We start from the raw sequence: 13496 nt of genomic DNA, 5'->3' as shown, positions 1-13496 counted from the left end.
GAGATTTTATCCACAAACGTTACAGTTATTAGCCTCGTATCGATTGCTCTACCTCCCAAAGCAAAGTAGTCGACTCGTCCGTTTTCCTTCAGCGTCCGCAAGCCAGGTTGTAGAGTAAACCTGGTCTCCTCGTGGTATCATGCTTTATGCCCTGACAAGAGCAACACACCAGAAATAAGAAAGCTCTATCAGTGTCCGCATTCATACGGCATCCAGTAACCTTTTCTACACGCATCGTATATGTTAACATCCACGCATGGAAGAAATGCGTCCGCGCTCGTTGCCGCCAAATCTACAGTCGTAACCTAGGACTTTCCCCGTCACACGGAGTGGGATTGACGGAAGTCAGACGACGTCAGATCCTCCTTCCCGTCAGTGTGTGCAGCGGGAAGGCATAATTCCAGTGAGGTGACCGCATGTGTGGCTACCCTTCCTCTAGAGAGCTGCCACGCTGCCAGCCAAAAACCCACGTCTACTATCAGGCTGCCACGACGCCTAACGAAAGTGGAACCTTGTGTTGGATTGCTTGCATAAAGGCAGCAAAAATGTGGGGAAATGTACAGAGGCTTCGCGCTCGTAACTTCCACGAGGGCGAAGCGTAAAAGTATCAAAATGTACGAGTTCAGCCTAACGTAATCGATGATGTATTTGAGGTTATATTGTCGCCCTAATAATATTTGGAACTGTGCTAAATGCAGCATGGCTGTGTATACATTTCTTTTTGCACTGATAATTGCAGATTTTTTAATCGACAAAATAGGTAAGTTGTTTCTCTTCTTCTCATCTGTCCTTACAAAGTTTTGTAGTCCCGGTGTTTGCAGTGAACACCTTTTAACAGGGGATTTAGGAAACTTCCGTTGATGCATATTTCAGTGTGCAATGCTATTTATTTTCCCTCGCGAGGAATTGTGATTTTATGTCTTATGTATTGGAAAATGATCGTTTAGAACATATTCATGGGTAACATTTAATACGAGGTGTTATTTGCAATAGTTTTCATTTATATGCAAAATCACTTCTTTTTAAATTTTACTATTTCATTTTACTTAAAGTATATAAAATATTTAAGTAATCCGTTCACTCTTTAACTCCAACAAGAGTAATATCAGATACATTTTTGTTCTCATCGAAAACAACAATCAATTTTTAGAATCAATTCAAATTTTAAAGAAATATATGAACTGAAGAACGTCTGGAGCCGACACTCCGAAATGCTTCACGGATATTTATTATTGATGCGCTATTTTTATAATCATCAATGTGTAATGCAAAATAACAGTGGGTAAATGGGATAATGTTTTGCATGAACCGATTATGGATATGAATTGAAGATATGCATCTTAGAGTTGCTGTCAAATGAGCAGAAAACCTATATAACTGAAATGGGTGTATGCACTCTTAATTTTTTAAATGCATTCACTTTTAATTCTTCAAATTCGCATTTGTTTAATGCTAATTGTAACTAACGCCTATATTCTTCCTGTGCATAGTGTAATGATAAAATTTACGAAAAAATGTTACTTTTATATTAATATTTCTTAATAATAGTTCTGGTTCTATTAGACTTGTATTATATCAACTTTTGCATTGCATTTCTTATTAATATTTTTCAGCTTAGTGCCTATTTAGAACAAATATGAGGTTATTAATAATTTTAGAGTTAAAGTTATCCCTAGAATTGTTTCAGTAGTTTTTTGTATGGCGTCAAGTAGGAGAGTGTTTATACCTGATGAAGAACAGTGCTATAGTTTCTACGTGTGTAATTTTATATTTAAAAGATTTATGGCATGCTCCCGCATACGTCTTTTGGCCAATGCATTTGAAAAATTGTTAGAATCAATTCTCCAAGATTACAAATTGACTATCGTGAAACTTCAGTATCGAAGGCAGCGGATATCAGTGAATTGAAGCATACTTTGAGACAGTTGATTGTAATATTCTGTCTATGTGGCGCATGTTATCCCAAAATTTGGATCGATAGTCGTGTCAGATACACCAGAATCCTACGTACGGATCCGTCATAATCGATGCTACATAGACATTTCTTCGCCCACTTATCAGAGATTGTCTGCTAATCAAAATAGGAAGGATATGAAAAATATCGTCCTTCGTGAGTCAGTATGCAGTGACTCTTACTTTATGGTTTTCGTCGTATACTTGGCCATGAAATAGGAACTGCATTTGCGATAAGTAGGATCTGCATTGCAGAGAACTTTTTTTTCCTTAAAAGTGGATACCAGTTATTGAATAAAATCGAGTTATGTACTTTTTAATTTTATGATAGTTCGCTAAATAATATGCAGATGGAAGAAACTCTAATTTAGGGCCGTTGTTATAGTAACAGTGGTCTTTATAAATTATGTAATGTCCACTATGGAAAAATCTTATCAAGAAGAGATTCCCTCCAGTACTGTTTCTCAGAATGTTAATCCTTTGAAGAAGCATCAGCTTCCTAAGCGTCTCGAAGTCTGCGACGCTGCCTGGGCCGCTGGGCAGACTGGAGCCTGCTGCTCGGGTCCATGTAAGGCTTGGAGCAATGGTCACGTTAACAGACTTCCGCTTCAAGGAGTGGCGGCGGCCCTGGGCCTTATCGAAACAGTTTGTCTTCCTTTGGTGGGAAGGACACGCAAAAGTGGTAATGGATTGTAAAAATGCATGGATGCTGACTTTTCGGACAGAACACGGCATTCTAATGGAAACTGAAGTTTAGCAAAATGTAGCGGATTAACTTTCTCAGAAACCGCTTCCGTAAAATTTTTACACCGTTTCTCATGCTTTTTCGGAGATGGTAGAAAAGGAGTTCAAAGGAAGCTCTTCCGTAAGAAAAGTTACAGGCTACAGCAAAGTCCCGGAAAGAGGCAGCAGTCACGTGGCGTATGACACCGATTGTACTGGAAATGGCCAAATATGATATCGGTTCTATTGGGAAGAGGCCTGGGATCTCTTGATAGATGCATATCGTAAAATGATTAAATAACGTACGAAAATGGCAGTACATGAGCTAGAGTGATACTTCTTTTAATAAATAATTTTACTTCTCAGTTTCGAGTGCTCGTAATTATTGTTGATTTTGAGAGTTCAGTAAAAGCCCTACTGGAGTACTCTTTTGTTTAAGAGATAGTTAAAGTTTATTTAACGTTGTTTTCAGTAAGAGAATTTCACGAATAATATTACAAGTATAAAATCCAAGAGGCTGTATATTCAGTTGTATGTGTTTTGCAAAATATTATATTAACTGTAACCACTCCTATTTGTGTGCGATTGTTTTGCTGTATAGTAGCGCACTTCTTACCTAAATCGAGTTGGATATCACGGCATTTGATTGATGTTTTCTTTCCGTATCTTTTTTTCATTAGTACCGCTGAAGTTCTAAAATACCGTTGCTTATTCATTGAATATTCCACATGAAATCGCGCTGAAACACTGCCGTCTATATTACGCATTTTATTATTACAAAACAGTCATTTATAAATCCGTGGATGTAGGGAATGACTAAGGGAGGGGGGGATCTCTAGCTCATTATAATATAATAGGTCGATAATAATATCGTTCAATAAATGAAAATTTACTACCTAAGCCGTAAATTATCATTTATTAAACGATAGATAGCCGAAAGATTTATCAAATTTATTGAACTATTTTTCATTTATTTAACGATAACAGAAAGATTTATCCAATCTTTTCTTAATTGATGTAAAAGTTGGACTTACGAAGTCTCAGAAAAAGGTGACTTATCGTAAGAGTAGTAATTTGAATTTCTATATAATGTATCTGTTTTACTTCAATTATTTAATGCATTTATTAACGACAGTTATCCAGAACACGTCAGTATTGAAGCATATTATTACCATTCTCTTTTTGTTTCCGAAAAACATGAATATGCGTGAAGAAAATGTGAAGTTATTATAATATAATCGATACTACATGACCTTATATCCAACTACATATTTCAGCGGTTACAATAGAACTGATAATTTAAGTTTTATATTAATCGCAGTTTTTGTTATTTATCAAGCTGAGAATTTCTGCTCAATTTGATAATATTAAAATGAGTCCCAAGACTAACAGTATCTCATTTTGACAGCTTTTTTTAATGTGTAAACGAAAACAAATTACCTCTTCATTTTTTAAGTTAATGCCTAATTTATTTTTTAATGTTGCAGCTAGCACTTGCAGTATTTAGTATCATACTTTGTTGCCGAATACCAGGATTCCTTAAATTGGCAGAAATGGCGGTGACAGGATCTATATTAACAAAATTATTATTAGACCTCTTCCGAATGTTCTCCCACACCACAGAAATTGACAGAAAGGGACCACAGTATTCGGCATAGTAGAGCGTAGATACCATTTTTCACTGAATATTTTAATCATGTGTTCACGGAGGCCACAGAAACTGTGGCCTCCGTGACAGCGTTGACAATTCTGCTACCTGGAACGTCGTTAATCCATTTTATTTTTGTATTTCTACAATGATATAAATTATAGTGCTTTGGTTTATACGTATTTCCAAAAGTATCCTGGGTTGTGGGAAAAATGATAACACAATAATATTTGATCTTCTAAAAGTAAGCAGATCAACTAAACACAAGAGGTGGGTCGGTCGAGGCGTTGAGCTCAGCGAATTCTGATGAATAGGCTATTATGATTAATTATGTTAATATAGTATTAGTATCTTGTAATAATTCCCCAACTGCTAGTCATCACAGACATCATGTTAGGAATCAATCTATTCGAACTATTTCAGCAAATCTTCAGCACCTACGTTGGTTGACGTAATGACCAATTGAAAACGTCATGGTACTACTACAGACGGAAAGAGTTCTCAAAGACCACAGAAACTGCGAAAAGAGACCAGAATAGCGGTACGCAGAGATCATCTACCCTCATCGAATATTGTCAATCGCAGTTGTTTAGCGATGTCACAGGAACTGATATTAGTAGTAGGATATGTGAGGAACTGCAAAGAATCGGATTTTACGGAAGAGTAGACGCACCAAACATCATAGCACGCACCGCACAGCGTCGACGTTAATGATGCACAACCCATCGTAATTGGTCTGTGGAACATTAGAAAACTGTGTTATGGAGTGACGAATTCAGATACTTTGATTCATCTCAAATTTGATCTGGTGGCTTTATTTGTCTGGCAGATGCCCGGAGAAGGTTATTTACCAGAATGTGTCATTCCAACTGTGAAGTTTTATGGAAATAGCTGTCACTGTATGAGGTTGTTTCTAGTAGTTTGAGCTTCGACTATTGGTCGTCGTTCCAGAACAGTGAAAGTCATGCAGTGCATTGGCATTCTGGACAATTCCGCTCCTCCTACGCTGTGACAGCAATATGGGAAGGAGGTTTCTGTTTCAGTATGACGGTGCACCTTGTCATACTGTATAGCCTGTAGTACAATTACTGGCTATTTAGTTTGATGACATGAGCGTGCAAAATACGGCCGTCTTTAATCCAAATGAACACCTTAAGGATGAAGTGGATTTTAGCTTCAGCCAAACCAACATGCCCGCAATCAGAAGCTGAATTGTTCGTTGTACCGAAGGAGGAATGGACCAAAAAATGACCTTCCTGTTATTAAAATTTGTTTCGGCGTTAAATAACGAAAATACAGTTTGTAATTAAGGCCAAAGATGAGCCGTATGTTATTACATATTGTCAGGAGAATTTTTTTTTTTAAAGCATGATGGGGTAATCGAATAATTTTGGCAATGAACTGTAATAGTAGAGTAGCTGCTTTATTCAAATTATGTAAAAAGGGGTTTATTAGCATAGTTAACTTTTACGAGCGGTGCCACAGGTTACCAGTCCTCTGCTTAAACTGATATTCACATAGTGAACCATTGACTTAATTCTTTTTGACTTCTCCTTGTGGGATTGTGTTAAGAAATAAAAATTTATTTAATTGCTCTGCCAAAATGTGCTTTCTATCTCTATTGGTGATGAGTACACTAATTTTTGTAGCCGATTTTGGCTGTTGAATCTTTGTAGTAGAGTTACTTTTGAAAATAAAATTACAAATTTATAAAATAAATTTAAAAAATCGATAAGTGAAGTATAAAGATATCTAAAAGAAAGTCAAAAGCCTGCAGTAAGAACTTTGATAAAAGCGGAGCTTCATTGGAATTGATAATTTTCCAGAGTAATTCTGAATCAGTCTAATTTTTAAATTCAAAAGTACAGAATTTGTACTTCTGAATTTAAATTTTTTAGAACTTTATTTTTTAATTTTTACGGATTATATTTAATTAAACAGAATTTCTAGATTATATTAGGCCATGTGTACAAATTACAAACAATACTAAATAGGGGAGTAATTTTTGGAGTACGGCTGAAATGAATAAGATAAAGAGACAAAATAAAAGAAAGTAATTTTAGATTGAGTTGAACTGATCGGATTCAGAATGAGGTAGGAAGTTGTTTTTCCTCCAAGAAATTCTATTTAGTCAACACTTTCGAATTCGACCCAGTACGCTTAAAACTGTAACAAAATACTCTCACTACTGCATGCTGGTTGCGATCATTTCACACCGTGACTAAGTTAGTCAATTTCGAGAGAGATTTGTAGTTTTTTGTTTTTTCCCGGGAAACTGTTTTTCACAAATAAAATAAGTAAGAATGCCATAGAATACATGTGGTGTTGAGACAGAGCACACTGAGGCTGCACACATTGTTGCAACAGCATGCATGCATCCTGTGGCCTCTTAACCGCATCAGTATCCCTGAGTATATTTTTATTCAGTTAATAGAAAATTTTAATAACCACAATACAACGCATCAAGGACAAGTTGCAGGAGTTTTAAGTAAACCACTCTTGTGAATTAGCCTGTTGGGAGTAGCGATCATCAGAAAAGTAGTCAGGATAATGGACTGGAACCTGCGATGTAGACCAGCGATGTCCGGAATGTATTCTCTCAATAAAATGTCTTCATGCATGATCACTGCATGCTTTCACATTGCTCTCTCCTTACTCTGTGTCTGCTATCTGCATGATGCAACTGCACCTTAATAAACGATGCTTTTTCGGTGTCGATTCCATTCCAAGTGACCATCTGTAACGTCAGCATCGATCTTTTGCTCTATTTCCTGTAATCCTTATCAAAGAATATTTGATTTCTGGCTTGGAATTTATATGCATTTTGATTTGAACTTTCAAAACACATTGGCATAATTATTTCACGCGTTCTACTAAAAAGCTGTAACGTATCAAGTATGTTTGCTTCCATTCAGAGGTGGCTACAAAACACTGGACTACAGTGATACTATATGATCACATATGGTCCGTTCATTCACTCTTAGTTTAATTCTGATATAATTATAATTGCACGCTACTAGGTTTTTTGTATAATTTGAACATCGATCTACAGAAACATGTACAGCCAAAGGACATGTTTCCTTTCAGATGCGAAGAAACATATAGATTTTTAAATTTAACTTAATATTTAAATTGATTACTGATAATAAGAGTAATAAGTTAATAATGTGATAATAATTTATAATAATTTTGTGATTCTAATTTATGATTTTTCAAAATAAGGCGTCTGTAAACAAGTTTAAATTTTGAAATAACATAACCACACCCTCTAGTCAAAGACTGTTGGTAGATGTCCCGAAAGAAAAATACACAAATAATAATAATTATTAATAATAATATATATCTTTTTTATATTAATAATAGTTGGGCGCCCTCGCAGGCAGTACAGTGGTTATAATCGCTGCCATCTCACACCGGGTGGAAAAAGACTGAGTTAGAATTCCATTCAATGGAGTGAGGAATTTTTACGGGTTTTTTAAAACGTGGCTGAGGTAGTTGAGTTCAGGCGCAGGTTCAATGGTTTTTCGTTTAGCAAACAGCAAATCGGTTGAAGAAGAAACGCAGTTACAGACACAATATACTGACGCCTCATAGCCTTAGTTTCTTTGGCACTAAATACATACAACTTGACCTAGGTTGTAGGTATTTACAACCTAGGACAAGATGACCAACCTTCTCACAGATCAACTGCTAAAAATACGATAGTACTTCGTCAACTGACTAATGTTTTCGTCTTACTAGCTATTTGTGTTTGTTTATTGTCAAGATTAAAGTAATGGTGAAGAGGCCATAGTCATAAATAGAGCTCTTCCCACAGAGCCTTCGTGGTAGCATAGATGGTAGTCAGCGTCCTCCTCCACACCGGGTGGGGACGACGCTGAGTTCGAATCCCGTCAATGATGCCAGGAATTTTTATGAGCCTTTTTCACAAGGTGGCTGAGTTAGCTAGTCGGTCTCAGGCAAGGGTAGCATGATTTTTTGAGAAAAAAACATGCTACCCTTACCTGAGAAAATCCAGTAAGTCGGGGTTTTCCTCCAGTAAACAGCAAAATAAACCACAGAAACACCTGCAGTTTAGAGACAATATTATATACTGCGCAATATTGCCTAAGTTGTTGCCTAAGTTATTGGCAACAACTTAGGCGCATTGCCTAAGTTATGCGCCTAAAAACACCCTACAGCAACCTCCCATAGAATGGCTGATTACGAAGCTTTCGAACCCTTAAACATATGACATCAACTTTTAATGTTTAATGCACTATCATTGACCGCTATCCGAGTTTATGACAGTTTATAATTAAATGAATGCGTCTTTTCATCTTTGTACACTGCCTTGAATGCAGTTCTCCATCATAACTTCTTTCCCTAAAAATGGAAGATATAGAGAGAAGCTCATATTTAAAATACAGCCTTCGACGCAAGTCAGTCATTAACAGACCTTTTCATGCGGTGGAAGCCTGCTTAAAAGTGTAGAGAAAATCTCATTAAACGTTTTGACAAAACCGCCTCGGTCAAGACAAGTTTCCACAAATCCACCACGCAACAGAAAATCGATCATTTTTCGACACCCACTGAAAGTTTTTCAGGCTTTCAATAATTTTCATTGCATTCCAAGACAATGCCAAAATTTCTGCCATTTACCTCGACCTCAAATCTACTTTTGATATTGGATGTATTGGCACTCCTTCTGCTTTGTCAGGAGCATTTCCAAATTTCCGGAAATGTGTTCCCATTTTTTGCAACCATTACTCTCTAATCTGACACACCTTCTAAATTGGCTCTCACCCACAACGCTAGTACAGGTGTTCCACAAGGAGGGATATTGCCAAGCCTATTATTACTGCATTGCTTGTCCTTCAGGTATATGGGAGGAATGGTGCAATCTTCTGTGCTGTGATACGAGGCTCATTACACGTATTAATTGTTAAAATAATATAAATCTTGTCACAGAGACAGTCTTTCCGCCAAACTAAATGCCGTTTCAAGTATATCTTAGTCGAAATTGAAAGTCTCCGTCCAACAAAATCAGTCCATATGATTTTGCTCCAAACTAGTATCACCTGTTATTATAACATTGATACGTGATGAAACTCAGATTCCTAACGTGTTCTCTCCCAACGATCTTGGGACAGTGCCTTAAGTTGAGTTTTCACAATCATTTAGATGCTCTTCAACTCAAAACAGCGAACATAAATGACAATCTAAGCAGCCTTGTTAGAGATTAATATTACGAGAACAGTAGTAAAAAGATTTAGGGCGTGAAAGCCTCAGATTACGGGAACTTTATTAGAAGAACAAGTTAGTGCAAAGGATCGTTTTAGTTCCTAGTATTATTATGAGGACATAGATCAAAACCCTTAGACGTATATACGCCTAACCCCATAACCCTTAGACGGCGTATGTACCAGAACACTGGCTGATCAAGGGGATCACTCTCAGAGTGGGCGTCCCTTATCAGAAATATTACAACCCTTGAGAAATAGTTAAACAGCAAGAGTCTATAGCTACCATCAATGTGATCATAAAACATATTTCGGTACCAAATCTGATAAACTGAGAATCCCGCTCTACACCATTCGGGCAATTAGTTCCCTACCCACTAAGAGAAATACGTTGAATCTGTCCATATACTGCAGGCAGTGATGGACTGAGTCTAAAAATATTGGTTGCCAGGAGACAAAGGGGGGGAACCCTTTAATAAAAATGATTTTATTAAATTTTTTTAATTAAAATAGTAATACAACGTAAATTTTAGTTGCATACAGTAATATTCTTGGAACTTCTATTAAATTTCAAGCTACTAAAAGGTCATTAACATTTTTAACATATTGTGTAATGTTATTGCAAGGGAGTCCACTTGCCATCGGGCAAGCTGACACCCTGACCAGTCCGCCACTGACTGCAGGTCGAACAGTCGATTAAATGCAGAAATTTTATAAATATCCTACGAATTAAAAGTATTCTCTGCAGTAAACAATCTTAGAGTGGTACGAAACCATAACAATCTCTGTTGTTATGCTTTTGTACCACTTCCACATCTAATCACTCTTCACATTAATTTGCCTGGTATCCAGGTGTGCGTTAAAGTACAAAAGAAACTAAGTCTGAGGCTTCAGTATATTTTGTGCGTAGTTGCATGTTTTCTTGGGTCGGTGTTTTGTTTATCGGACGAAAAAGGAGAGTTTCCTTGATTAAAAAAAAACAAAAAATCTGTTCAACCACACCCGAGTCCGACTAATTTAGCCACATCGCGAAAAAACCCATAAACATTCCTCGCGTCATTGACGGAATTCTACCATAGATATTTTCCGCCCGCTGTGGAAGAACAGTGATTATAGTCACTGTGCTACTAGCGAGGGCTGTCCGGATCTATAGTTCCATGAGTTGCTCAGGTTGTAATGTTCTCTGTTTATCGAGTATCATCCTCATAAACTACCTTTACTCTTTATTACGCAGCCTTACTCTTGTCCTCTATAATTGTCTGATATCCCATATAATTGGCTGCGGACCAAACTGTAGATCATTTTTGTATTATTATTATATGGTTTAAAAACATTCTAATGCGTTTTCAAAATTATACTTGCCTCCGCGATTCTGTGCGATTTTCATAATTACCGGAAAATAAGTCAAGAAACGTTTCTGATCGGGAAAATGTTCTGCTTTATGATGCTTGTCATCATCGTCATATTATGCAGTCGAGATAATAGTCATAGTAGTAATTTGCTGGACTGAAATTGTTGAAACTGTTCACTTTTATCCACCAGAAAATTCCAGCATTGAATGGAAAGTTTTGAGAACTAAAACAATAAACTGCAACTGTCCTACATTTATACTTTCTATATGTTTCTGTTCCTGTATACTTTCTGTACTTTCTTGGCTTACCAAGCTATATATTCAGAGTAATGTGTTTCTGTTTAATACGGTATTGCATATACACCGCTTGACAAAACTAACAGAACAAGATGTTTTTCGTGAATATTTTATTGTGAATAGTGTCGCCGAAGGAAAATATTTGATATAATAGTCATAATGGAATGCAAATTCCGAGTATCGAATAAAAATCGATCTACCACTTTACATAACCGCACATTATGCAAATTATTCATGCTTATAAAAACACGGGTTGCGACCACATCACTACATCCCGTTTTTTGGCTTGCTCAGTAGGATAGCCACATTACTCTGGTACTCGGAATTGCAAGTCATCGTCGTTTCGATGATTTTTTGAGATGGCGGGCCGTTGGGCGGTCACAGGGGGAGGTGGCACGTAGAGTCGTCTCGGTATTTTGGAAGCAGTTTCAGGAGACAGGAACCATTACAAGAAGAGCTGACCAAGGTCGCTCGAGGATTACATCAACCAGAACAGACCGCTATCTGACTCTAACAGCAGGACGGAACCCTACGATGTCCTATCATCAATTGTCGCTTGAGGTTGCTGCAGTCACAAGAAAAACATTTCCACGGACACCTAAGGCGGAACAGTGTTCTCGTGTAGGGCGGAATAATGATCAACGAGGGCTCAGTTCAAGTGAACTCTGCGCAAGGAAGTCAATGGTGGGTCCCATTAACCCCAAACCACCGTAGAGGTCGTCGAAATTGGTGCGGTGACTTGGAGCCCCGACAAATGGGGTACAGTTTTGTTCTGTTCTTTGATGAGTCTCATTTTAGCCTACAAAGAGATTCTAGACGTTATTTCAACTGGAGACGAGGAATGCAGTACCATCCCTCCAACAACAGAGAAAGGGAGGATACTTGAGACGGGGTTCTCGTGTAGGGCGGAATAATGATCAACGGCCGCATCCCTCTTCATGTTTTTGGTAGGGGTACCATAACTACAGAGGCCCTAGAACAGATCTCCAAACCCTGTGTGCAACTTCTTAGGGGGTGCGGTTGATCCAGCTTTTCTTTTCATGCACTACAACGCTACTGCATATAGAGCTCAGTGGAGGAATATCTTGAAATTGATGATATCCAACGACTGCCGTAGCCAGCACAATCACCAGACTTAAATCCTATCGAATATGTGTGGGACGCCCTTCGCCGTCGCATTGCACGGTGACAGCCAACTCCTCGGTCACTTGGTGCGCTATGTTCTGCGCTGGCGGAAGAAAGGGATTTGTTGACACAGAATCTTATACACACCCATATGTTGAGCATGGTTGACCGCTGTCAGATCTGATTAGGCCTTGGAGGGGATCATACGCCGTACTGATATCATGTGACCATATTTTCGAGCATCTTGTATCGACATCTGTAATGTAACCTTTTTGGTACTTGTTATACAACCTCTATAAACGTCCCTTATACCTGTCCGAAGTTTCTCGCTGTCTCCTTATTTAATCATTATTCAATAGTACACCACCGTTCCAAATTTTGTCCTGCTTCATCGCAAGCTGCACGAGTTGCACCACGTTTTCTACGTGCCCCATTAATTTTGTCGAATAGTGTGTAAACGATTGTAAACTGTGCATTGGATCTTTTTGTCTATAGTAAAAACGAGAAAAAAATAAAATGCGGTGTGAGTCTGTTTTTCGAACTATTACAGAAATTGTTTTTAAAGTATAACAACAGAAAATGGATCTCCTCTTCCGCCTTACACTGCCGGACCCTGCCGGAAGTTTCCCTTTCTCCTTCACCTCATTTCTGTTCCCTGTCTGATTAGTCCCGTATTCCATCAACATCTTGCAAATCTTAATCGTATTACCATTATTTTTTAATTATGTTCCTCGGATTAATTTGTTTTCTGCGTGTCTTAATTTCTGCGACGTTCTCTTGTTTTGTATAGCCAAAAAAGGAATGGTTTTGTATAGCCAAAAAAATAGGAATGCGCGCTATTTCAATTTCCGTTTATTGTTGTAGAATTGTTCACGATTTTATTTAGAGTTACCTCAAACTTGAAGCTCTCAGAAATGGTAATTGTTTTCATTCTTTAAATTAATATTAAAAAATACTCAATACACCGATGCCTCATACAAGAAGTCAGTTCAAGAAATACAACCAGGTTATACTCGTTGTTCAAGATGGACATAACAGAGCGGACTGCGACAAAGAATGTGTTCAGCAGTGTCATCCACGCAGTAAGCTCTTCACTCGCTTAAGGCAGTCTGTTATCATCGGCCAATGACGTTTTTCACATCTCGTCTTATTTAAAAATGTCGGAGTGACCCAAATA

The 13496-nt window shown here is 37.6% G+C and overlaps 1 protein-coding gene across 1 annotated transcript in view; it reads left to right on the top strand.

Annotated features, from left to right (window-relative positions):
* Positions 1-234: 234 nt before the first annotated feature.
* LOC150084486 (protein kinase C-binding protein NELL1-like) overlaps positions 235-13496 on the top strand; it is a 512402-nt gene continuing 499140 nt past the window's right edge. Inside the window, exon 1 of the mRNA XM_090375239.1 lies at positions 235-760. Coding sequence (XP_090231365.1) covers positions 640-760 — 121 coding nt within the window. The 5' untranslated portion in view covers positions 235-639. The remainder of the gene's footprint in view (positions 761-13496) is intronic.

Source organism: Mastigoproctus giganteus, chromosome 6, assembly GCF_048544385.1.
Source record: "Mastigoproctus giganteus isolate SK-2022 chromosome 6, ASM4854438v1, whole genome shotgun sequence".
In the NCBI taxonomy this organism is placed as follows: domain Eukaryota; kingdom Metazoa; phylum Arthropoda; class Arachnida; order Uropygi; family Thelyphonidae; genus Mastigoproctus; species Mastigoproctus giganteus.
Note: the sequence above shows the minus strand (reverse complement) of the source record. Positions and strands in the feature narration are given on the sequence as shown.